At 44.0% G+C, this 27931-nt stretch overlaps 1 protein-coding gene across 1 annotated transcript; it reads left to right on the top strand.

Moving 5' to 3' along the window:
- Nucleotides 1-27924, top strand: prickle1b (prickle homolog 1b). Its single transcript, XM_079183369.1, has 8 exons — nt 1-130; nt 19284-19481; nt 19989-20102; nt 21850-21987; nt 24268-24471; nt 24573-24759; nt 24933-25937; nt 26038-27924. Exons 2-8 carry the CDS (start codon nt 19296-19298, stop codon nt 26994-26996), a joined length of 2793 nt encoding a protein of 930 aa, XP_079039495.1. The 5' UTR covers nt 1-130; nt 19284-19295; the 3' UTR covers nt 26997-27924.
- The last annotated feature ends 7 nt before the right edge of the window (nt 27925-27931 follow it).

Genomic DNA, 27931 nt, shown 5'->3' with positions numbered 1-27931 from the left:
ATTCAGGACTCGAAGCGGCACTGCGTTGAGTTTGCTGGTTGCAGTCAGCCCGGATGCCTCCAGAGTCGTGATTTTATTCTGATAAACGGAATATTCGAACCCGATCCCGCACCAAGTTGTTGCTTCTTCGGTGAGTGTGCATTTTGTTTTGGGCTCGGAACTATTTCCACAATAATTTATGATGTTCTAAATGTTGTAACCTTGCTGTTCGAGTGCACGCAGTCGTGTGTGGATGTAGGAGTTTTCAATAGATTTGTGATCATAGAGAAAATGAGCAAGAAGCTTGGAAATCCAAAGTACCAACGAGATTAAGGGATGGAAATGATTTGTCCCTCCATTACTTCCTGGGCAGACGCATCAAAGGGTAAAGACAAGAGTTATAGTCGAGGCTCTGTGACATGTTTTTCCTGCAGGGGAAGAGTAAAAAGTGAAACTGTGACTGACCCGGGGCGGGGGGGTTTAGCTTGGAAAGTGTGTGTGCGTAAAGACGCACTTAATGGAAGGTTGCATTTTTGTTTCCAGATGTGTGGACTCAGCTGTTGCTTGTCACTCAGGTGGTCTCTCTCGGTCTGTCTACTCTTTTTTTTCCTGGCTTCACGCACCCACTCAGTCTCTTCGCGCAGCTCGTCGGAACCGCATCAGTGTTGTCAGACCACAGCCCAAATCCTCACAACCATTACAAAGTGAAGCCACATTACTTCAGCCAATCAGAACAATTGACCGAGGAGGACGTTTTCTCATGTACAATCATTATGTCAGAGACTTAAATCTACTTTTAGAGCAGGTGTTGAACTGTTTTAAGTGTTTGTAATCAACTTGTTACAGATTGTGAGAGAGTCATTCTCTCTATTTCGTTTCAGTTATTTTTCTTGTTCTGAGGCACTGACTTTTGTCTCAGTGTGCCTAGAGATGTATTTAAAGATCACAAAGAATGTTTAAATGGGGAATATGAGTCCTATGATGGACTTTCTACTCACTGCTGTGTGATCTGTTTTGAAGCCAGTGGTGGCACCTAGTGGTGGGAAAGATTTGTAAAGATGCTGCAGTTATAGAAATAAGCGTTGGGCTCTTCAGAGAGTTTAAAACGTGAAGGAAGCTTGTTAAAAAAAAACACAAAAAATCTTCCTTGAATTTAAAATCTCTATGTTTCGAAGTAGTCCCTGGCAGTGCTCTCTGTTCTGCAGAGTCCCCGTGCTGTGCAGTCTTGGTCCTGTAATTGAATGACAAGCTGCTGTGTGTTTAGCTGATCCAGGATGAGAGAGCAGCAGCGGATCAGGTGACTGAGGTGTATTCCCCCTCTGTGGGAGGCCAGTCAGCCAGACTATGCTGCGCGTTGCTGGGGGTATACACACTGCAATGCTAAGCCTTTGTTAATGAGTATGTATCTGTGTGTGTGTGTGTGTGTGTGTTTCCTTGTCTGTGTGTGGTAGGCCTACGGGATGCACAGGGTCTGCGTGTCTATTACTTTGTATGCTTGTGTGCACGCATACATGTGTGTCTGCATGCCCCTGCTTATGTGTGAGTGTGTGAGAGAGAGAGAAAGAGATGGGTGTTTGGACCCAGGAGTTAAGCTGCTGTTAATTGGTCAGCCATTTGAAGCACATGGGAGAGTCAAGTCAGGCAGTAGCTGAGATGATCGGTATGCTTGGCTCGACTACTGCCAGTTATGGGACACAACATTGATTCTAAGCTTTTAATGGATGCTGAAAGAGGTCTTTTGTCTCTCTCTATTTCTTACAAGAAATGCAACCGTGCACAGGATGCAGCAGTAGTTTTTGGGACATGTTTACACGCTAAGATTGCTTAAATGCTGGAAACAGAGAAACAGCTATAGCCTGGTTACAACGCTCACTATAATTATCTCGGTAGATGTCGTTCATTTAATCGAAACAAGTCTGGAGCCTTGTCATCACCGCCACCTTCACTAGGCAACCAGCAGAGATTATAGGAAGTCACTACACCGCTGACTTTGGTACAAACTAAACAAACAAGGTATAAGTTATTAGTAAGGGAGCTTTAGAGGTGCTGGTAGGCAGATTCAGTTTACATTGGGCTGCAGCTTCATATTTACCATAGAGAAACAAGCGTGACATCACTCTTCACATCGAACTCTCGTCAAGAATGCAAATAAAGAGTACTTCCCCAAACAATCCCAGGCGTGTGCGTCCCCGAGTTCATGGTGAAGTTTGATTATAATATTTTTGCTAGCTTAACAAATGACACCCAGGGTGAAAAGGTTGATTTTAGTTTAAACATGTCAGAGCGAAAGGAGGAGGGAAGTGTTCTGGCTGAGCGGGGACGTGATTCATAGGGGAGGATGTGAAGCAGTTCTTGAGGAGAGGATTTTTACGGTTTCAAGACAGAGAATGACTGGACATGTACCGTCATACAATTATGAGCCTATAGCGTTGGCAGCAGAGGTGGACAGATAATTAATTCATCCCTGACTTTTTTTTTTTGCTGCGTAGCTTTTTTTTTTTTAAGGCCCCTGCAGACTTTTTGTTTATGGACAATTTTCTAAATTGACACGCTGGTTTTTCAGAGCAGTAACTCGCGATGAGTCTTCATTTTCTCACATGCAACCCAAATTCTCATTCTCCAGTGGGGTTTGAGTGCCAGAAAGGAAATCCAGCCTGGACGTTGTTTTGATATTGTTGGACACTCTCCTGGAAAACCTCTTTGCTCAGCGACCAAGGGTGTTCTCGATTTAGAGCCGCTGGCTCCTCGGCCGAAAACACCTCATGTGATCACAGCAGTGAAGCCGCTTGAAGAGCTGAAGAGGCTCAAACCAAAAGGAGACTTTCACCATTTTTAAAAAAGGACATGGAGATAAATTCTGCAACTTTTGAATGGATAGCAGGTCATTTAAATCCCTGGTTAACTTATCATAATGCATTTCCCCCCACCTCAATGATGAATAGTGTGTTTTAGAGCAGTCTTTCCACATTTACAGTGCATTATATTATGAACATGTACTAATAATACATACGGGATACAGTATGCAGCTAGCACAGATTGCTTGTGTCCCAGGGTTTTAAGTACAGATTTGCACTAGACTGCATGAATGGAAGCAATAACAAACATACACATCTATGTAAAGTGTGTTTGTCTGTAAAAAAAAAGAGAAAAATAGCGATCTCCATCTATGAGTAAGTCAACAGTGTCCTGTCTGTGCTGTCTCCGTCAGCCTAATACCTCAGACCAACGTGTGTACACACAGGCAAGTTTGTCCTGTCATACTGGAATTAATCGAGTGTGGGGTTGTGTAAATCATTCCAAACCTCAGAAAACACACACTCACTCACACACACGCGCGCACACACATGCCTGCCAAGCAGCTATCCCCTGTAGATGTGTGTGTGTGTGAAGGGCCAAAGAGTGAAGGACCAATCGCTGAACGGGAGAAGCAGAACAGTGAACAATGGCAAACAGACAAACCCGCTTTCTTGGAAAAACAGAGATTAAACAGGTCTCAAAGTAATATTGTGAATTTTACATGGGAACCACGCAGTTATACCAGTTATCAGCAGCATTATCACTGGCGCAGTGGGATACAGGTCTGGAACCAACCTTGACCAGGCAAAACATTCCCATGTCACAGCTGGAGTTGTTGTTTTTTCAACATTTGAGAGACTAAACAATTAATCAAGATATAAGTTGAAAAAAAATAAAAATAATTGTTGCATCCCAACGTGCATTTTCACATGTGATGAAAATGTCTGTTCAGTGTCCGTCAGGTTGTTCATGTTAAAGGAAATATTGCACTATAACTGTTGAAAGAGGGGTTAATACTGTGCATGTATATTAGCCATACAGTAGCCATAAACCATGGCTATGCCGAGGGCTGTGAAGGGTGCGGTGTGTGTGTGTGTGTGTGTGTGTGTGTGTGTGTGTGCATGTGTGTGTGTGTGTGTGTGTGTAGGGGGTTGGGACGGCCGTCCTAGATGTGCGAACACCAATCGTGATCCTTGTGCTCGTTGAGTGGTTACAGACCAAACCCTGTCGGCCGCATTGGCTCCACAAGCCTGGTATTATGGTCAGCTTGTGGGGAGCAAAAGTAAACCGGGGTTTTGAAGAATATCAGACACTGAGTAATGGACTCCGCGCTGTGTTAAAACTTGCATGAAATACAGTTGCCCGCAGCACTTGCTAAGCGATGCAACACTTGAGGTGTTGTTGAGAGTTCCTGACTCGTGCCTGCGAGTGAGAGTCGATTTGGCACCAACCTAATTACCCATACACACAGCTCCATTTGATGATGATTAAAGCCACTCGCACACACAGATACACACACCTGCCCAGACACACCTTGCCAGTCGCCAGTCACAGGGAGACATTAAAGGTGATGATTATTAGATGATAATAATTAAAAGGCATATAGAAAGACAAGATTGCCGCGCAACAACCACGTAATTATTCCTCGTCAAATGACCACCCTGAGGCAGGACACAAATGATAGCTTCCAGTTTTGTTTTTGATTGGGAGAAACATTAAAGGTCTCCATAACAGAGTCTGGTTTGTTGGGTGATACATCACTCGTACAATATTGCTGTTGTGACGTGAAAACCTCCTAATTCCAATTTTGACGATGATTCTTCACAGTCTGATGTTCGGTGGTTTCAGGTTTTCAGCTCAGATGAAGGGCCACCCTTTCTAAATCCCTGGGATCGTGTCAAAAATGCACCGCCGCGGAACCAAAAACAATCCCAGTGTTAGTAAAAAGCTGACATTTTGGACATAAATGTTTTACATCTAACAGTGATGTTGTTAACACCTGGTCTTGTTCCATCCAAACGGTATAACTTGCAACTATTTGCATCATGCAAAGAATATATTTAGAAAAATGCTGGAAACAGGGGAGCGGCTAGCACCGGCTCTGTTCAACGGCGACAACGCTCACTGTAATTAACTCGTTATATCTCGTTCATTTAATCTAAACAAGTCTGGAGTCTTGTCATCGCCGTGGCCGCCACCTTCACTAGGCAACCAGCAGAGGCTATCTAAAAATCCTGGAAACAGAGGAACGCGTCCAAAACACCCACTCATTTTGGCATGAAATAAAGTAACGGATGCAGAAAGCCATTATTGAGCAATCGTTGGCTAAAAATAGCTGTACTGAAGGGAGAGAACAAGGTCAAAAACAAGGTTCATTATAACTGTTTATAAATATTCCAAAATGGATATACAGGGAAACTCATTATATGTGATTCCGGGATTAAAGTTTAGGTGCATGCATCAGGAAAACATGGCTAAGCTCCTGCCGTCCCTCTTAAAATCGGTCTCATGTGTTGGACAATTTGTTCCTGAGGCCCTGAGCAGAATGTCTTAACTCTGGTCTAATCAGGGACAGCCTGCTCTTTTCTTCCTCTTACCTTCCCTCCGATATGCACGAAGCATCAGATGGCACAGGATGTTCACATGAATCCAGCTCTGTTTTGTTTTTTTTTCCACTCACTAATCATTGTTAGTCTGCTTCAATAAGCAGAAGCAGATGAGGTAGAGAACAATTTCGAAGTTTTGTGACAAAAGTTAAGTTGCACAATTTCAGGACCGACGTCCACATTTATGTAAACTCTGCTGTTGGGTGGCCGTCTGTCTCTGCAGAAGTCTCTGAGGACATGTCCTATCTGTCATTTTATCTCCATCTTGCCCCACACCAGCCCAAAGGAAAACCGGCCAGTTTATTCACCCAAAGGGGAAATCTCTCCATCCAATCGGATGCCACTCGGAGTCAGGAAATTGCCCGTTTGCGATAAATGCTGTGTGAATGAGGGCGGGGACAATTACAGGATCCTCACCAAATTCACCAAAAGCTGCACATTTTCTTCAGCACTCGCGTGAGTCCAAGCTTTCGGGGTGAAATGGTCATTAAAGCTGCTGTGAATATTCCTAAAAGTAATATTTTCCTCCGGAGTTGGTGGAGACAAAAAACCGGAGCCTAAAAGAAGAGTGAATATTGAATTTGTTAAATGGCAAACTGTGGCTAAAAACACAACACCAAATGAATGCTCATGTTGCTCTGTAAATACTGGATGTGTAAATAGGCAACATGTTTACCGTGTCAACTTAAAAGGTGATATGTCAGAGTTCACAGCTTCTTTCAGCTGCCCTCACGTGACAATTGAAAATGGCATTTGTTCGTGCGGAAATCATGCACAGGCGTTTGTAGATGGTGCATACTCTTCAAAGGGAAAGCCTTCCCTTCCTTTTTAAGAGGAACACTGTCTTCTAAAATAGCCATTAACTTTGCTTTCTATGGCAAGTAATCAAACGGCAGTGTATCCTTCAGCGAGGACAATTTCATCTCCAAGAAAGGGAGAATGTAACCGATACTCCCCAGTAGTGTGGTTAGCGAATGAAAGCTCGGGGCTTTCCAAGTGTTTGTCGCAAAAACCAATACAAACAGTGATTTGACAGCTGTCTGGGTTTCAGCGCTGTGAGATGCATTCTTTTTTCTTTTTCTGCCTGAGAACGGGAGCTTAAATTGCCATTTGCATTAATGAGGTAGTAAGTAATGTCTTTTGTGTTTTACACTGATGACCTCAAAAACCTACGGCGTTTATTATCTGGAACCAGCCTCCTGTGAAATCCCACATGTGTGGGCTTGTTTATGTATGTATCATTTGCTTGTTTCAATACATTTGTATTCATTCAGGACTTTACACATATCTGTGAGTGTGTGTGTGAATGAGTGTGTCTGCATGTACCCGTCAGAAAAAAAGCTCTCATGAATCACCCTCAGGGGCCTTTCAGACATCTGGTTGCGGATGGGCAGCTTATATCTCCCAAGTAATACGTCCAGTTAAGCCCCTGGGAGCCGCCGCTGTGCACATCATTACAGCCCTCCTCCGGCTTTACTTGGAACTTCGCTGAAACCCTATCGTTTGGTTTAGAGGGGTACAAATATGCTGTATATCCTTTTTATACTACTTCCTCCGGTCCGTCTCCCATCTGTTGCAGATTAGTCTTCAGAGTGTGTTTAGAGAGCTGAGCCCGTCGCCGAGCGGGACAGATAGTAAACCCAGAAGGTTTTAGTCAGAACTGTCAGGTAGGTCTGAATTAACAGAGAGGCCAACTGAGGATATGGCTGGCTGAGAGGAAAAACACGGGGGGAGGTCGAAGGAGAAAGAGACTGCAAGAGGGTAAGACGGGCTCCAAAATTACACTGCGAGCCCTCCAAACGGTTTGTCTGTTTACCCATGAACCTCAGGCCCGCTACTCGAGGGTCAGTGTGGAATGCCAACAGCCAACCGCCTGGTCAAATTCAACCACAGTCCCTGGGAGAGAGGAGGGGGGGGGGGGGGGGGGGGGGGACGGACAAACAGCCCGCAAAATGACCAGTCACGCCACTTTCCCTGTGATACTGAGTTTATTCAAGCACGGAGCTCAAAGCGACTTTCATATGAGACACACAGCCTCGATGTCTGTCGCCCTCGTGGCATTTCCAAACCCGCCACCAAAATGTTACCACGCCGAGCTAAGCTGATATCACTCCGCTGTTTTTGTTGTCCGTCTCATTTCTATCGCTGGCTCAGGAACCCATACACAGCTGGACAAAAAAAAAAGCGCCTTGGGAATCAGCTGTATGGTGTCACACACACACACACACACACCCGTCTCCGACACTGCGCTGCCTTGAGAACGGAGCCAACCGATGCAGGCAAACTGCAGCCCGAGTGTGACAAAGGGTCGGGGGCGGGGGAACTTGGTCAAACCTGCCGTTCCAAGCTCTTGTTGTGTTTCCAATGCTTAATTATGGGAAAGTGAGGGCACTGGTTGTGTAATACACAGCCGGTTTATGCGTGTGTGTGTGTGTGTGCGTGTGCGTGTCTGTTCCGCTTGAATGATGCGCCATCCCTTCAGGGTTCTGTCATTAAGCCTCTGTGTACACAACCCCAATCCCTGCCCTACATCTATCTCTTATGCTGAACTCATGTGGGATTCTCTCACACACACACGCACACACACGTAAAAACAAACAGCTTTCCCTTAAATGTGATGCAATGCTGCTGCTTGTCTTGCACGATATGTCATCACATTCCCTCTCTTTAGTTTTCTTCATGGATTTGTTTGTTTTTTAAGCAATGCGTCCATCGAGCTTGAGTGACAAAGCTCATTAAAAGCCCTGATTTATCGGTTTCCTTTGGCTGAATGCGTCATGTGACGCACTGTAGTCAGACAGATGGATCCTTAGATTAATAGGATTGCATGTAACGGCAATAAAGACGTTGCATCATTCTTTGTTCAAAGTATCATTGAGGCCAGTAAAAATAAAAAATAGTTTTTGTATGTGCAGCTGGACTGTTTCACATATATTTTGCTGTTAAAAGGAAATAAAGAAAAACTGGGTTTGTTTCTTTGATTGTAGTCTTTTGGCTACCATCACAGTCATAATAACAGTTTGTTTGTGACCTTTTCTTTAGAGAGCAGCTGGAATATTTCACCTTCTATCTTCTATTTGTTTTTGTTTTTTAGTTTTTTTACCAATGAAGTAACGCAAAGCTGCAGTGAAACTCATATATTTTCTGTCAAAAAGAACAAGACAATCTGGTTCTTGACATTCCACATCAGTCCATCCCTCACCGCTGTTCCAGTCACAAATATCTGCCTGTTCTTTCTCACTCTGTATGTGAGGCAATGTGATCGCAGCAGCCTGGGATTTTGTGAATACGCTTCAAACACACACACACACACACACACACACACACACACACACACACACACACACACACACACACACACACACACACACACACACACACACACTCCTTTCACATTGTAAAGTAACCTCTGGCTTTTGTTAAAGAAGGAATGCATCGCTTACCAATATCAAATGTGTGTTGGATGGGATGCACAAGACCTAAAACAAGTCTTCCCTTTCTCTCAGACACACACACACACACACACACACACACACACACACACACACACACACACACACACACACACACACTGTACTATGATAACAGGAGGTTATTTTTGTTCCTTAATAGGTATTACAGTTTTGTGATGGTGTTTCGCACTTATATCCCAGTTCCTCACTGAATGTGGTGAGAATGTGTGAAAGTCCTCTTATTTCATGCAAATACATTGCTGTTATAAAGGATTGTCACACTGTGGTAAGTTGAGAGTGATGCTGTTTAACATTGCTGCCTATTTGATCTCTATTCATTGTTGAGAGCAACATACAGGAGCCTCACCTGTGTTGCAAAATTCAGATACAAAAAAAAAAAATCAAGACACAGGTAAAATATATGCCTGCACGTCTCCTATGCAGTAGATTGGATATGTGTGTATCTTTGAAAAACATGACCAGCTACTCTCAGACTTTAGTTGCCATTAGTTTGAAATGCAGAGAAATAAATGTCTTCATCTATTCTTAATTGTTTTTCCACAGTGGATATATTGTATAAGCCAGTTGCCTGATGAAACACTTTGTATCCAATGGAATACTTCAGCTTGGCAACATATTTTAGCCTTCAGGGACCATCTAGGACTTGCATGCTGTCAGATTCAGGTAATGACTCGTATTAAGCGGTTTACGTGAGGCAGACCCAGCCAAATCATGGAAACGAATGATAATAATGAATAACTTACCTCTAGACATGAACGGGAGAAGCCTCTGCACTGTTTTTGACAGCCCTTTTTAGCCCTGAAATAGCGTAATTCCTCAACATAGTTTAATCAGCCTGTGAGTAGTGAAGGGATTTATAGAAAATCCCCTCAAAGTTCAGAATAATGGGCTACATGTGCAGGGATATAAGCAGAACCAAAAGCACAAATAAAGATTGGCATACACATGTAAGGCTGAACAGAAGCTGCATTGAAGCAGCGATTATATTCATTTTGCAACGATTTCTCTTAAATCTGATGCCTACTCTTTTGGAAGCGAATGAATAGAACATTTAATCGCGTCTGTCGGATGCACGCTAGTGACTGAAGGCAGCTCTACTTTCAGACGCCCCAAAGCCGAGAGATTTAATGATCTTGTGAGAGATCACAAACACTGGTCCGTGTGCAGAGGTTACCTGTCTAGTCAAGGAGTTCACTTATACGTAATGCCAGCATGCTAACGTGCGCGCGATGACACCGTGCCATGCTATCATTAGCTAGTTAGCAGGAATTAACACAAAGTCCAGCTAAGTCTCATGGGAATGTCATTAGTTTTGCAGTTATTTGGTCAAAAATTAGATTTAGACCTGATAGTGTTTCTAGATTGACAGTTGAATGCTCAGTAAGGGCATTGCTATTCATGATGGGTGGCAGGAATGTCAGTACCTATTTCGTTTGTGGCAATACATCCAATAGTTGAGAATAGTAGAGTCATGTCACACAATATCTCTTGGTGGCAATAGAGGAAGAGTCAGGGATCACCAAAGTCATTAAGATTCATTCTCTCTCTGTTGAAATGTTTTAGTGTGGGCCGAACCAACACCAATGATGGGCCGTCCACTTTGCATTGCACTCATAAATGGTTTCAGTCAAGTTCTGAAGCTTTGGTAAGCTTCCGTTAAGACGAATCTGAACGGAAGCTTCCCAAACCAATCCCTAATAAGCTCCCGTCACTTGACCATTTCCTGCATTTTACAGCCCTTTTTATTGCGGCTCCTATTGTCCCAAAGGTGTGCAGGTAACACCCTGCAGTGGTTGACAAATCTCAGAAGAGGGTTTTATGACAGAAACTTAAATCTCACTCGGGCCGGGAGTGTCGGGGAATATTAACACCGAACTGGCGAGACCACTTAGCAGCACTTCGACGGACCTGATATGCGGCAGCGAGTTAGGCTGGTGGGCCTTGTTAGCGAGGCCTAAAGATCCATTTCCTGGTGTGAAAGGCTGCTGAGAGGCGTCTGTCGGCGTCAATGGGGCTGAATGAGGCATCATAATGGATGTGAATTGAGACGTGGATCGGAGGTCTTTTTGTGAAGCGGAGATGTGTGTGTGAGCTCGTTTGTCAGCAGTTGTGCATATCACCTTTTGTAAGCGGGACATTGCTGATTAAAATCAGAACGAGATCGTCCGGATACTGGTGTCGTTATCTGGAAAGCTACTTGTAGAAGGATTTGTCTGGTGGGAGTTGGTGTGGATATATATATATATTGACAACAAATAAGTCCTTATGACACAGGGCCAGGTCTAAAAATGCAGTCACAGAGACCGTCTTCGTTCAAAAGAAGTTTCGCTTTCAAAATTTGAAATTCCCCCATTTTGTCCTTTGTCTGGGCTTGTCGGCTTTGGTTCAGCAGTGTTACTTGTTGTTTTAGGACCTTTTTCAAGAGTTCTCTTGCAGCTAACATCATGAGTTAGTATGAGGAGACAACAGTGTGCACCGTTTGTACAGTTCATTGGGTCTCTTCCCTCTTTGCGATGGCTGATCGTTGAGACGAGCTACAAACCTTTGTGCCTTCAGACTTGCTGGGACAACTATTCTTACGAACTAGTTCATCTCAAGCATACACTAGCCTTTTCAAGGTGGCGGGACACAGAACGTGGTTGTTCCCTACAAATTATATTTAATTGCTGATAATTTATAACTCCACCATAACCTCCACACCCTTAGATTTAACAGAATTATATGAACATGGCGTAGCCCTGAAAATTGCCATTGAAGGTAATAATCGTGCTGAAAACTTTCAAGCATTCAAAGCTTATGTTGGTTTTAATCCTGTGTATAGGAGAGCTCTTTGCACAATCGTATACATTTCATCTGGTATTTGCACTTTGCGCTACTTTAACATTAGGAATGGTCTCCGTGTTTTATGACGACCTGTCCTGCAACAAGTTGAGACACGTCACTGTCCTCGTCGATTTCTGTTTTGAACAAACAGAGGGACGTCCCCAGTGATATTTGCATTCTAAGGAGCCAGTTAAACCCCCTCTTTGCCTCCTGGGGATGAAACAGAGTAGTGGTAGTAGAGTCCAGGTGTGAATGGCCGTTATAAATGAAAATGCAGAAGAGAGCACGTCTGCTTAGCACAATAAAGGTTAAGAAAGGGCCAAATTACCAGTTGAGTTCTGTTCCAATAGATAGATAGAAATGTGCAGCCAAAAGGAGTGAGTAAGCGTGCCGGGTATGTGTAGTCTAGACGAGGACTTGTATTTCAAGTCTAGAGAAAGCCAGTAGATCTTGTCTGAACCCCAGTCCAAAGCTTTTGCCAAAGAAAGAAGACACCGCTCAGAAAGTCCTTTGAGAGACTTGATCGAAAAGGTTTCTGCCCAAACTCAGTCTGACTTCACTCTGCTCAATGTCAACGAATAATACTAAATATCAGCCAAATTTCTCCCTGTCCTAGAGTCGTTGTGGTTGCATCGCTCTTGCTTAAATAGTCGTGACATGTGACGCTGCCAGTCAAGTGAATAATCCATTTTTCTAAATTAAAAAAAGGTCCCATCTAAAGCAGTTGTAGCTATGGTGAAACTGTGCATTTGTGCACATTCACTGTGTCTGCATCTTACGTTTGTATTTGTAAGCGTTTGGCTTGGGTCAAAGGTCACCGCATAAACCCTCCATTTGTTAGTTCCTGCTCCTCAGCCTCCGGCATGTGAATGAGACCAGAGTGTCATCCATTCAGCACATGTCCACTGGCTTTACAGAGGGCTGATACATGACGCCTTTGCCTTATAATGACTCAAGACCCATTTAAAACCTCAGTTTATTTTGCAAAGCGAGGGACAGAAGTTGTAACTAAGTTGTAATCCTGCTAACTTAAAAGCCAATGAATCCAAATACAAAGAATGACGTCAAAGTCCTCTTTCCTTTATGTTTCTTGGCTGTAAAAGAACCAAAACCCACAATAAGACTACATTTTAAAGAACTTCAGATACTTTCTGCACCCTCTCTTCTGAGAGGAAGTAGAGGAGACGGTAAGGTCAACTGTCCTCTGGTTTTCTAAAGGACCCCCGGTCTTTGGCCACAAGCCCAGGCCCAGTCTGAAGGGCTGATATCTGCCTATTGTGTGGGATAAAGCCACTCATCCTCTGACCTGTCCTCTATTCACGCCAGAGAATTCCTCACACACTCATTGTCTGTTTGTTTTTTTTAACCCAAATTAAGTACTTGTCTGTCTCAAAAATAGAACTTTTTCCTCTCCATCCATCTGCCTGAATTATGATCTAGAGAGTTTTTTCCTGATAAATAGCTCAGGAAACTCAATGCACATCTTTCAGAGAAACAAGAAGCGGCTTTCGCAGAGCACCGCCAACACCCCTGGAAAATTTGAGAGCTTTTCTGAAAGGTTTACCCGCTGAATGGACTGCCAAGACCTCTCTCTCTCCTCTCACACAATTTCGGTGTCGGTGAAGCAAATAGACAATCCCACATCTATGCACACAGAGGATCTCTCACTCCGCTAAGCTAGCTATCGAACGGAGCTATTTCTCATTTGTAGCAGGTATTTTGGCTTGAGACAAACTGCTCTGTTGCCCCCTCTGCAAGTCACTTTGTGGGGTTGTCAAGGCACAGGGTGTCTTTGTCTGCCGGACAATTGAGTCAACTCATTTGTCATTTTAGGCTCTTTAAATGAAGCCGTTGCTGCTTTTCAGCCTTTCACAATGATGGATGGTGCAGAGCTCGTTCAAATAAATTACAACAAACTTCCCCGGGCATATCAAGCGAGTTGTTTGTATCTTGTCCGCTGCACTGGTTTTGAGCAACATTTCACATCTTATATTTGATGATGCCGATGCCCCGTTTCTCACATGTTGCATATCTTATTTTAGAACAAAACGCTTCACTTCCAGTCCTGCCGGATTGTCAGGAGTTTCCCGACGACATGTGCTCTTTGACAATAACGTCGTTGTGATTGGCTGAAGTGAGAGATGAGGACAGGGGACCCCTCTCCTCTCACTCATTCAGATCTCCAAATTAGGAAGGAGGCGGTGGCACCAGCGACGGGCTGAGCAGACAGATCCCCAGCGTGAGAATTTCCTGAGATGGATGAGGCCGACTTGGGAGGAAGCACAGTCAATATGTAACTAGGAAAACCTCAAGAAGACACGAGGAGTTTAATTTTGGAAAGAAAAAATGATCTTTTTAAATATTTCAATACCTCTAAATCAGGGAGAGACGTTTGTCATGGTGTTAATTTGTAGGCAAACATATTAAGACAAACACTATGCTACCAGTCCAGCACTAAACAGCAGATAGTCAAAGTTAGACAAGTGTTAAAAGTTAATCATATTAACTCAACTGTTGCTGCTTCCCCCAAGTGGCTAAACAAAATCAGTTATTGTAAGTTTAAGTTAACTAATGTCCGTTTAACAGTACCATAATTTGCCACAGCTTTGTGCTGTAAAATAAGACTTAATTGTCATCAAATAGTATATGGTATAAACCTTTACAAAGTCTGATTTAGCTCAGATTATTGCAGAAATATTCTGTTTTGTTAACGAGATAAAGGAGCAGCTGGGCCCAGAACACATGCATCGCCACGTGATCTAATCCGCAGCAAAGTAGAAATGAATGTGACATTATTGGAGCAAATGACATGAGTTGCATGAAACATGATGACCCCTGACGGCATTTAATGACAGCGAGAGTGCAACTATGCAGTCACAAAAAAGCAATGAGTCGATTTATGCTCTTTTACACTTTTATGCCTTTCTCAAAAAGGAAGGAAAACCCTTTTTTTCATTCTAAAAAGTAAAAAGATGAGTTTGAAATTGACTCTGGTATTAATGACCATTCACTCATTTCTTATACGGCAGTGAGTAGTCTGGCTTGGAGAACCAAACTGTTTAGAAAGAATAAGACAGAGAGAGTGTGAGAGTAGAGTGGACATGTCATCTGGCTCTCAGGAATCCTGCAGCCGAGATGGGGGGCTGGGTGGAGGGCTTGATGTCACTCTGGTGGAGGAAGGGGGTTTAGAGATAGGTGGGGTGTTGACTGTGAAGTGTGTGTGTGTGTGTGTGTGTGTGTGTGTGTGTGTGTGTGTGTGTGTGTGTGTGTGTGTGTGTGTGTGTGTGATTGAAGTGCAATGGCAGGCGATTTGCTCTGGAGGAGGGGGGGGGATGAGGGAGGGGCCGACAAGGCTTGGCTGCCCCAAGAGCACACACACACACACACACATCCACTCACTCCCACACACTCACAGGGATCAGAGACACTCCAGATACAGAACGTCACCTCTCTGCCCTCCTCTTTTGCTCTTTGGACCTTGGCATTTTGGAAAAGTTGCGTCTTTTCAGACTTTTCCCCTCACAGCCGACGTTGACTTTCAAAAAGCCTGAGCCCGTTGGGGGGGAATACTTCCTGGCTGAGTGGGATCTGGATCTGATTAGAGCTTGGATCCGTTGAGCTTGATGCTGCAGACATGTAGCCAGAGCTGGAGCGACTGTGTGAACAGGGGGATTGTGTAAGTGAATGAGGGCTTTATGCGAAGGCGGAAAGAAAGATGCTTTTCCTGGAGGTGAGAGGAAAATAGATGAGCTGAAACTTGCAGAATGCAGAAGGATTTTGTTGAATGAAGAGCGATTTCTTTTGCAGCTCTGCTGCGGAAAATGCTTCCACCCAAGTTCCACCATAACTTAGATCTGTGCGTGAGAGAGGTGATCTTGCATGTGTGTGATGCTCTATTTGTGATATAGTACGTGGTGTGTGTGTGTATAGAAATATACACACTCATTATGTGTCTGTGCAGGTGGTCTCACTCAAGCTGTGTTAAGTCTCCTGGGTACCCCCTGACACCCATTTGGCCTTAAAATAACACTCTTTTGCCAGTCAAAGAGCGATGACCTCGGCCTTTGAACTCTACAATTTAATGGTTTTCCTAAAGTAAATCCTATGACGTTTAGAAAAATAGACTTCGCTTTGTTTTCACCGTTTTGGTCTCGGCAAGTGCGCGACACCTCCGTATCTGTCATTTGAATTAACCGCAGATAACTAAAGCTGCAACTGCTCTACCGATTTTGATGTTTGCGCAAATATCTGCTCACTGAGAGGATTTGATACACATCTGTAAAAGTCAGTAAATTAGGACGTATTCCTTGAGTTTGCACGGGGTTGTGTTCTTTTAAAAATCGCACGTGTTTGACTAACCAATTCCTCGGCGAAGGAGGGCCCCTTTTAAAAGCGTCAGTTAGGCGGGGGAGGCGCACACGATTAACCGTTAGCCGGCTACATCTGGCCCGTGTTTACACAGACCCAATGTTGTGACTCTTTTAAATGCCTTTTTCAAAGAGTTTCCCTTTTTAACCTCTTTAACCTTCTCCTGTCACGTCTCCGGCCGTGGCCCGGGTTAGACGAGGAATGGTTGGACATTTTGTTTTTGTTTTCGACAAAGACAGCCATTGTGTTATTGCCAATGGGTGACATGGTGTAATGTGAGTTGCAGTGTGCATTGGCTCAGGAATCCGCAGTCACCTTTTTATCTCACAGCTTGTGGGATGAGAGGCAGGAGAGCTGAAGGGCAGCGGAGAACAGATACTAGAGCAGAAAAGATCAGATTCTTTGGTTTTAGCTTCTCAAAAGGGAGGATTTGTTGCTTTATTTTGTCAATAATGAAAATAATCGAATACCAGAGAAAAACCGTTCACTTTTTTTTTCTTCGTGCATAAGGTGATGAGGTCAAATGGCATCATGCAATACCACACCATCAGTCTAGTCAGAGCCAGTTTGTAAAATGTGACGGCTCTCATGTTGTTTAAGTCTGCGGTGATGCTGGGTGGCCCTGTGGCTTTGCGTGTTGGAAAAACCCACGTGTGTCCATTAACAAATGTCATGTCTACATTTTTGCTGGAAATCAAACTTGCAACCATGTTGTCACCAAGACAGAAAAAACAAAGCAACCAAGAGCATTAATGGCCCCTTATTCTTTCACAAACTACCATTGTGCCACTAAGATAGTGGCTAAAACGTGTACTCCATCTAATTGCAGAACTTTGTGGTCTGAACTAGGTCAGTCGAGATAAAGCAGGACAGGTCAAGAAAAGCTTCTGGGTGATAACATTATCTATCCTACCATAAAACCTGATAGATTAGTCACTGAAGAACAAAGCAACAGTCAAATACCCTTTTATTGTGTGATAAGAGCGTTGGTTTGACTTTTAACAGCATTTCTAATCTGTAAATTCAGTGTTTAGAGGCCCTGGGCTTCATTCAACTGTATGCTAATTGTGGCAATGCTAATATTTCCCCAGTCGTGTTACTTTTGACTAAACAGCTTGCCGTTGGAGGCCTTAAGGGTGAGCTCTGAGGATAGAAGTGACATGTCTAGGAGGACGGGGCTGCACAACAACAGCGTTTTGCTTGTGAATTCAGTTGCAGCTGACCTGTGACCTTTTGGAGGGGGCACACGCAAGATAAACATTCTTTAGAGGATCAATACATTGTCATACATTTTTAATAGGAAAAGTAGGAATGACGAGTGAACTACGACACTTATTTATGAGTATTTCCACGATCTTAAAAAAAAGATTTAAAATTTACGTATTTTGTATCTGATTAGGGACTCTACAGAAATTATTATAACAGAGGTGGGAAAGGTCAGAAAAGGGGAAAGGTTAGGATTTTTTTATTTTTGCTAAAAGGGAGGATATTCCATTTTTTTGGGAGGTCGGGGGAGGGTCTAAAATGTTTCCTTGCCCTACATTTATATTTTATTTCCCTCTTTTCTTGCCCTTACATAAACATTATTACATGTGAAACTTGCAAACTATTGCTTGTTCATTGACAGCGGTAACTGTTTGTTTAGTAGCTTTTGGTTCAAAAGTAAAGAATTTGGAATGATTGGTAGACGGGGCGCACCGTTTGTCATGTTTTTCATAATTTTGGCAATTGCTAATCCCATTTGGAATGTGCGATTTGGGCGATGTTAAAGTTATTGCTCCATTCACATATTTAGCTTGAAATCAGGGTTGAATTGAGATTTGAAAAACAATTATTAGTAACACTGGGGAAGGTCTTACTTTAAAAAGAAAAGTCAAATATAAAGTTCAGCCCCCCTCCCCACCCCAATCCTTTTCATTCAGTCCTTATTAAGTATCACCTGGCACAAGCATTGATCCAAATGAATTGTAATGACTGCTCTACAGTCACGGTTAACGGGCATAATGTTTTGTCAATAGAAGCCATCAAGATCCTAATGTCCCTCATACTGTGCTGTTGTGTAAAAGATCAAAACTACATGAAGTTTTGAGGGCCTGTGTGACGTTTCTGACCGTTTTTTACCCAAACAAGTTCTATTCTGGTACATATTTGCATGTCAAAGAGGCAGAGCGGGGCAGATCACAAGTGGCTTTTTCTACACCATGAGACCAAAGTGCTGTTATCAGGCTGAGGGGGCTCAGAAGAACATGGCTGCTGAGATAAGAGGGCTACTGCTGAAGGCGGGAGACACGGCGACGAGACTGATTAATCCCTCTTCATGTAACAGTCCAACTGTTATCAGCTCGCGAAGAGGAAGAAGAAAAAAAAAGCAGCTGGAAGTGGATTCATGCTCCAGCAGTCTTGAGTGGACACATGCAGATTGTTTTGAAGGTTGATCATTTGTCTTTCGGACGATTATTGCCACATTACTTAGCAATGGTGATTTCCTGCAAGTAAATCACCGCCCCGGCACAATGTGGTAGGCTGCGCTGCTTACTCATGCTTCACAACCTTCAGTACGTTGTCGCACAGTGGGTAAGAGCAACAGATGTTTGGTGGATAACAGCTGGAAAGTTCTGTTGCATCACGTCAAAGCATTATAATTCAAGTTGACAAAGAATGTGCCTATGTGCCTTTTGTAAGTACTGCTTTATGGTTGGTTGTTGAATAAGTGCACCGCACTGGAAAAAGCTTGCAATGGTTTTCCTTTTATATATCATCCTAAGTTGGTCTTAAGTTCCCTTTGAAGGTGGACAAGCAGTAGTTTGGGTACTTTATTGAGCACGACTCTGTAATGGATAAACAAAGGGAGCATGACATACTACACTAATGGGATGGAAAATAACAGATAAGCTATTCTCGAGTGTGACTCAAGAGGTTGAATTGTGAAAGGATGGCCTGATGCGTTACAGAGAAACGTTGTCCTTTCTCAACTCTTAAAATACTGCTGGGAAAAAAACAAACAATAGTCTTGTTGAGAAAGGGAGATTAAAACTAATTGACCGATTGCAGGCAAATACAAAATGCAGAGGAATTTACAATAAGTGCAAAAAGACCTAAATCAGCAGTATCCCAGCCAGTGACAAGAAGAGGCAAAGTAAAAGCCAGAGCTTTGGGCATAATTAAACAGAGGAGGTATAAAAAATGAAAAGGTATGTTTTATAAATGTGATTCCTAAATCCTCCCTTCTTATCCACAGCGCCCGTGTGTGATGAACCTGGAGCGCAGCGAAAGAGGGGAGCGCCCTTCTCCTCGAGGCCCGGACATGGAGCCTCGTACTGGGGGAAAGATGGGGAAAATATCCGCGGGCTTCCAGAGGAGCTCCACCTCGGACGACGACTCCGGGTGTGCGCTGGAGGAGTATGCGTGGGTGCCACCGGGACTCAGGCCTGAGCAGGTAGGGCCCGCTTTACATTTACGTTTGTATTGTAATGTGATTTTTCACATTGATTGTATTTAAGATACACAGGTTCAGCACATCTCAGTCAGAAAATGTTTGCCTCCAACATACTTTTTATGTTTTTTATGTAAATCACACATCACCTACAGGATTTGTTTCCTTTTCCCCCTGTCAGTGAGAATTAGCCCGTAACATTTCCAGTCCCTTGTCAGACGCCTGTAACTAAATTGAGATTGACATGTTTGCCCACCAGTATCACTGAGTAAAAGGACACATATAGCAGCAGTCATTCCGATACTGATAGCACTGCAACAGTTCTCTCTCATTCATGTGTACTATCTAACTGATCGTATGATGGAAAGAAAATGATAACACAGGGTCCTTCGAAACTCTAAAATGACGAGAGCGCGATACTCCCAGTGCACTAAACAAAGCTGCCTATCGGCTGACACGATGTAAATTCCTTCTGTCCTCTAAAGTTCATTCATCCGTCTTCATCCGCAGGTCCAGATGTATTTCTCCTGTCTGCCAGAGGAAAAGGTGCCGTACGTCAACAGCCCCGGAGAAAAGCTCCGGATCCGACAGCTCCTCTACCAGCTGCCGCCGCATGACAACGAGGTAGAGATAGTGAGAGAGAGAGACACAGTGTCGGGTGTGTGTGATCAAGCAGACATGTCACCTTGTTATGACTTATAAAAGCTCCTATAGGGCCCCTCGGAGTATCTTAGAGTCTTGTACATTTTGCCAAAATCTGATAAGTGCGTCATAGATATTGCAGCTAAGGGACGGATGAATGACAGTAAGGAGTCAAGTTAATTTTGTAAAACTAAGCTAAAGTTTTGGCACAGTCTGCAATTTTTCTGGCACTGTAATTTAAACTGAAATGCCAGATTCTTTCATCAGTTAAAGCTTTAATAGATCTTTTCGTCATGTACCTTTTTTAAATGACAGTTCAACTGCTTTCATTTCTCATTCTTCAGTTTACTCTTCGACTGCTTTCAGGGCTAACATGCAAAACGGTTACAAAGCTTAAACTTGAGATTACAAAAAGGCAACATTTTCTGAAGATTTTGCAGATATTTTTTTCTGGGCTTGTTGCTGAACATTAACATTAAAATAGTAGAAATCCTGAGGACTGTTGAAGTGAAAATAGCTTCTGAAGTATCCGTGGAACTGAAAGCGCTGAGAAGAGTTGAAATCCAAGTCGAAATGAAATTGATAAATACAGCTGGAAGTGGCAGCTAAAGTGGAAGAACTTGGTGCCAGTTCAAGGGTATAAACTTACAGAGACTGTCAGTTAAAGTGTTAGGTGGAAGCAGTTGGGAGTGAACAGTGGAATTTGTAAGAGTACATTTATAAATGCTTTCACTAATTACACTTATCCTGATTTCGCCTGCTTTGGGCTCTTACTGTTTAACACTTCAACTCCCATAAAACATCTCACAATATGTTGCACTTGAAGACATTTAAATATGTGTACAAAACATGACCTCAAGATAAAAAATATATACACATTTTTATAAATTTGACAATAAGAAATGACAAACCATACCCAGCCCTAACTAAACTATAAAGCAGCAGCTGAGTAGAGTCTTAACAATCTTTTCTTGTAAAACTAAAACGATGGCTGCATTCCCTCTTCTGGATAATAGCTTTATGGTGTGTACACCAGCACTCCTTTCACATCTGTGTTAATAGAGTTTACATTAGGAGATATGGTGGAGGGGTTATCACCAGAGGGGAGGCTCTGGGGGCTACTGTCTGACGGAGGTGGTCTCTGTGTACACACATGGAAGGTACACAATAGTAACACTCAACACACACACACACACACAGTGTTTGACTGTGCGGTTTTATGATGTTTGTCGGCAGACCTGGTGGTTGAGGGAGCAAACTGCCGGAAGAATTCCTAGCGTAACTGTGGTTCGAAGGGAGAGGCACTCAGTGTGTGCGTTGTGTGTGTGTGTGTGTGTGTGTGTGTGTGTGCAAAAGGGCGAGACAGTGAGTGTGTGTGTGGAGCTCACACACCGGCATCGTTTACTGTTGTTTAGAGAACAACCAAGCTAGTTGTTAGGATAGTCTTGGGTCTTTTATCTGGGCCGTCATCACCATGTCTAAACACAGAGGAAGGGTTTGTGGATTGCTCACGCCATCCTTTCAACGCAGCCTTCAGGGGAATTAGCTTTAATTAAACCCTTTTTCCAGCCATACATAGACTGCATGTCATATACTTCCCTCAAAGTTGCACAGATGAAAAGCTGAACCACCGTCAGTAATGGGTGGAAGTGCTAAATCAACCTCTCTGGGCTTTTACTTTGTCAACTCCACTCATCTCTTTCTTTCTTTCTTTCTTTCGTTCTTGCAGGTGCGGTACTGCCACTCTCTAACGGAGGAAGAAAAGAGGGAGATCCACATGTTCAGCGCCCAGAGGAAGAGGGAGGCACTGGGGAGAGGAACACCCAAGATCCTGCCCCGAGCTCTGCACCACACCCGCTGTGAAAATGTAAGGGCCACGAGTAGACACACATGCATATGCACACATGGCCTTGCGTCGTTTAGTGCTCATGTAGCCATAAGGTGAGCGAGGAGGAAACCAACTTGTGGGTCTTAAGTTATTTATATCGCGAGCAGCTAAACACCCCCACCATCCCAACGCGTAGCAGCCCGAGGCAGAAGTCCTGATTGGCTTATGCGATGGTTTTAATCGTGGACATAAACCTCCTCATTAGGGGCGAGAGGGGAAGCAGGGAAATTGGGAGGCTCACGCTCAAGCCGAGCGGAGAAGCCAGTTCCTCATGAGGAATTTGACAAATTTCCTGCCGCCCATCCATATCTCAGCATGACGGGCTGCAAAAGAATTTACAGGTTAACAAGTAATTCTTGCATAGAGTCTTAAAAATTCTTTTTTTCCAAACAAGTCACAGTATGCAGCACATTATCTCCACATCAGCTCAGCTCAGTACAGGCAGCTGGTTTTAAGACTTTTTCGAGGAAAGAGTCAGCATGTTTGAAAACTCTTGAACAAAGTGGATTTCAAAAGGTTTTAGAAGTATTCACTGGTAAAACAGAACTTGTTTAGTCTGTTCAATACATAAACAGTGTTATGTAAGCTTGTACTGTAAAATAAAAGTATCCTGTTTATCCTTTTGTGTGGAAGGTCCAAAAGGTTTTATGAATCCAAGCTATTTTTCAATCCGCTTGTTTAAGGGAACCTTGGCTTTCAGGGAAAGAGAGACACATCTTGCTCTAGGCATGCTGGTTGGAGTCATAGCGAGCTATGAACAAACAATACATGGGGAAACAATCCGGAAAACTGGACCTCTGTTTCCTACTTTTGATTTGGTTGGACAAAACACTCAAGTGTCATTCAAGTCATTCAAGCTGCCTTCAACCGTATTCCGGAAAAAACTTCCTTTCGATGCAACAAACGTAAATATTAGTGTTATGTGGCTTCCGGGAAATTGAGCCCCGACCAATGAGTAAACCACATCCTCTGCCAGGCCAGCCATGTTAATTCCCCCTTGACAGGCAGATGCAGTCTGTCATCACTCAAACACAGATGCTACCACAGTGATGCAAGGTCACACACACACACTGTAATGACACATAGGAACCCCAACGGACGCACACATTCTCACACATACTGAACATGCATGTGTGTCCATATATGCTCTGCCAACACACAACCACCCTTTGACTCGCACATGTGGACGTACACGAACTGCACATGCCCGTGTATTCAAAAGGATATGGCACGAAGATGTGTACATTCACACTTTGTCAGGCTCCAGTTTCCTAGTGGGGACACTTAACACCACCATATCCGAGGCCCCTGTGTGTCCACCCTGGTAATAATGGTTAACAGCTGGGCATGCTATCCCATAGCTGCCTATGGGTGTGTCATAGCTCTGCTGGGTTATATAAAGACTCGCGAGTGCACGTTCAGACATGCTCTTACGATCTCTGTGGAGTCATACGATCTTCTGACTCAGGACCAAGGCCAGTGTATTCTGTTTAAGCTTGTGGGACAAAAGTGCTGTCCAATTCCTCAGCAACACATGAATATTTGATTACTTTGTACCAAAAGGGAAAAATAGAGAAACTAATCCGTTGATTTGAGTTTCCCTTTGGCCCACAACCTCTGTTGGCAAAGTAGTTATGATAGAAGTGCCAGATTTATCAATGTATAAGTCAACCCATTCACACTTATATTGTTATTTTGCATTTGCCCCTCATGTTAACACAAATAATTCTACTCAGTAAGACGTTACAATGATTTTTAAAAGATTGAATTACAGTTTCCATGTTGACAACTGTTGCTGTTTTTGAAGTATGACCGTCATCGCTGTAGGATTCACCGATCTGTTTTGAATGGATCATATTCCTTTGGCTCTTGCAGTATGATCACCTGTTGTTTGGCCTTCTTTGTTTTAGCATCAGCTGCGATTGAAACATCAACGGATATGTGATATATTTTGAATAGTTATCTCCATAATCTTTTTTTGTTTGTTGATGTTGCATTCCAAATGTGTCACAAGCATCAACTGTACCACACGTCTATTTTTAAATCTCTTTCTCATATGGGATCGTCTCTGTATATCTCCAGGGTTTCACTCTCAACATAGCAAAGTTATCCACGGATTATTTATTAATGCATATTAAGCACGGTCATGGACTCGATGATGAACCCCTAAGTGGTGTTAAGCCCCTTTTGAAAAAAAGAATCAAGATGCCTGAAATACAAATCTCATGGATCAGCTGTTGTGTTGTGTTTGATTGTCAGTGTGGCGGAGGCATCAATGGAGGGGAGATGGCAATTTTTGCCTCCAGAGCAGGGCTGGGCCCCTGCTGGCACCCAGCGTGCTTTGCGTGCACCACGTGTCAAGAGCTGCTGGTGGATCTGATATACTTCTACCAAAATGACAAGATCCTCTGCGGGCGCCACCATGCTGAGCTTCTCAAACCGCGATGCTCTTCTTGTGACGAGGTAAGGCTCACTAGTAGCAGCACTACCCACTTCATGTTTTACAATGAACCAAGTCCATAGAGTTCCACAGAGCTAACAGCGGTATGTGCGTCTCCCTTCAGATCATCTTCGCGGATGAGTGCACTGAAGCAGAGGGTCGTCACTGGCACATGAAGCACTTTGCCTGTTTCGAGTGCGAGACGATGCTGGGGGGGCAGCGCTACATCATGAAAGATGGCCGTCCCTACTGTACTGGCTGCTTTGAGTCACTGTATGCAGAGTACTGCGAGGCCTGTGGCGAAAACATCGGTGAGTTATTCTTGAATGGTCCTGGTTTATTTGTTTCTCTTGGGATTAGGATCAAGAACTTCACTTTCTGTATGCACGGTTGAGCACAAGATCCTGCTGATTCTCTGACTACTTGCGCAGAAGTACGATATCTAATAGTATGCTCCTTTTCTATCCATCCTGTAATCCTTTAGGTGTTGACCATGCCCAGATGACCTATGAAGGTGTACACTGGCATGCTGCGGACCAGTGCTTCTGTTGTGCCCAGTGCAAGACATCCTTGCTGGGTTGTCCCTTCCTGCCAAAGCAGGGTCGCATCTATTGCTCAAAAACCTGCAGCCAGGGGGAAGATATTCAGGCCTCTGACTCGTCTGATTCTGCCTTCCAGTCTGCCCGGTCACGTGAATCACGGCGCAGTGTGCGCATGGGGAAGAGCAGCAGGCCTGCCGAACAGTGGAGACAGTCACAGCTGTTTAACCCCCCTGCCGCTGTACCTTCGTTTGATTATAAGTTTGGAAATGGAGAGGGCGATAGAGATGGAGATGCTGATTGCGACATTGGTATCGTAGGGCGCAAGATGGCCCGTCTAGGCCTGGAGGAGGAGAGGTTCTGGAGGGAGCGGGAGGAGCAGGATGCTGGTGGAGAGGAGGATCCAGAGGAGTGGGCCCAGCATGAGGACTATATGACTCAGCTCCTTCTCAAGTTTGGTGACCGCGGGATGTTAAACCAACTTCAGCAGCCATCACTAAAATCTCCCAGCGCTAGCAGTGACAGAAACAGGCTAATGAGTGTCTCTGATCCCTGGCTCAAGCCTGATTCTACATCTATGGGGGTTAGCGCCTCCTCTCCCACCCCTGCTAGTCCCACCCAGAGCCAGACTTCCAATCAATCCCGAGCCAACAGCCTTAGCCCTGGATTGATGAGCACGAAGCACCTGCCTGAAATGTACTGGGCCCAATCCCAGGATGGGTTGGGAGACTCAGCCTACGGGAGTCATCCAGGTCCTGCCAGTGCCAGAAAGATCCAAGAGCTGGAGTTGGACCAGGACCAGGACCAATCTGGGACAGGGAGACGGGCCTTCTGGCCAGACACCAGGCAGTGGTATGAAGATTCCCTTGAGTGCATCGCTGATGAGCTGAGGAAAGCCGAGCAGGGTGCTGGAGACTCCATGGACTCCCTGGCGCTCTCAAACATCACTGGTAAGGATTCTGCTGGTTGCATGTATTCAGTGGAAAAATGTGCTTTCTTTTTCTATTGAACAGCTGTTCAAAACTTGTCTCTCCTGCTTGCTCTTTTTAGGTGCATCAGTGGACGGAGATGGCCGGGATAGACCTATAGTCTACACACTCGCCATACAGGATCCCTCAGTGGCAGATGACTGCGAGAAGATGAGCAACATGGGAACCTTTAATTCATCTCATCTTCACCACAGTGCCAACTCTCTCAACCTAAACATGGAGAAGGGAGATGAGGAGGTAGCATTGTCAAAGAGGGGAGGCACACCAGGAGGACACCTCTCATTGTCCCCAAATTTGGAAGGCCTCCCACCCTCCTTTGTCCATGCCCCAGCTCTGAGGAGGAGCCGGTCCCAATCCAGGCCTCCTCAGATGGTCAAGTTCTCAGAGGACACTGTGGACAATGGATACAATGATGGATTCGATGTCAATATTAGAAGGCATCCCATGAGTGAGAGGCCACAGCGGAGGGCGTACTGCCCAGAAGAGATGGGCAGAGAGAGAAGTCGCCCAACGAGCCAACATGGGCGCAGCAAGCAGCAGCAGCACCACCACCGGCAAGGCCGCCACCACAGGAGCCGCAAAACTCGCTCGGACAACAACCTTCACATGATGCCTTTGGAGAAAGCACAGAGGCCGTATGAGCCCCAGCAGCAGGGTCTGGTAAACTCTCCATGTGGTGCCATGCTCCTACAGCATCCTGCAAACCGGCTACCCTTGGCCTACTCCCAAGCCCGTTCTGACTATATGCTTCAGAGCTCAGCTCAAGGAGACCCACGAGTCGAGCATTTGATGGGTCTCTACAGAGATGAGGACGACTGTTGTTCCACTTGCTCTTCCTCATCGTCGGACTCTGAGGAGGAGGGCTATTTCCTGGGCCAGCCAATCCCTCAGCCTCGAGCGGCTGGGTGCTACTACGCTGAGGACTACCCGACAAGGGTTACAGCCCTCTCCCCCCAGAGCCATGGCTCACAGACTGGTCGCAGAAAAGGCCACCGCTCCAAAAACTGTATCATCTCTTAACAGCTCAGAGTGCATTTACATTATAACCTGCACTACACTAAGCAATAAAGTCAGATTTTCTGATTATATGACGGATCAAATCTGGGTTTAGAAAGGCTGTTTGAAGCACACAATGTGCACAGACTGCGTATTATGCCCTAACAGAAGGTCAAGATGCATATCATATTTCAGGCACGAATCTACTGAAAGAAGAAATCAAACTGCTAAGACAGATTTGTGCAACATATAGTGAGAGAATCTCTTTTTTTGCGTGTGTATGTGCAAATTTACCCCATATACTGGGTCTTATTGAATTTTAGCACTAACATGATGTACTAGTACATTTGGAAGCCTGTCTTAAGGCAGTGCGGACCAGAATTATGCAGAGTTGGCAGGGTGGTGACTTTTTCTTTCATTGCAGAATTTGCTCTGTTTTTTGTTTTTTTCACATTTAATATTCAGTTAAAAGTTTTGCAGCAATATCTCTGTGTGCATTAAAGTGGATACTTATTGAACACAGGGGTTAACGTAGAAAATAGAAGCAAACCAAAACATTATTTAATGCATAATAGTACAAATGATTATGTATATACTAAGTTAAGATTTTAATACTGGTATTTTTATATCTGTGGTTTTAAGAATTGTTTCTGTCAAAGTGTTATGATTAGAAAAAATAGCAGTTGTAATGGTAAACAAAACAGACCTCGTTAATATTTCATGAGAAACCAAGAAGGTGCCACTTCATAAACTGTGCTCTTCACAGTAAAGTGCCATGTTACTCTGTAACAATGTTTATGACATATATTCGGCAATGCTATTGGTGTACAAACTATATGATACGTATGGCAGGAACACCTGCATTATCCTAAATTCAGCTGACGTGTTCACTACCCTTGCTCTGACATAACCGGCTAAACGCTTTATGATGTAAAGACGCTTGTAATAAATAATTTTCT

Source organism: Pholis gunnellus, assembly GCF_910591455.1.
Source record: "Pholis gunnellus genome assembly, chromosome: 22".
Taxonomy (NCBI): Eukaryota; Metazoa; Chordata; class Actinopteri; order Perciformes; family Pholidae; genus Pholis; species Pholis gunnellus.
Note: the sequence above shows the minus strand (reverse complement) of the source record. Positions and strands in the feature narration are given on the sequence as shown.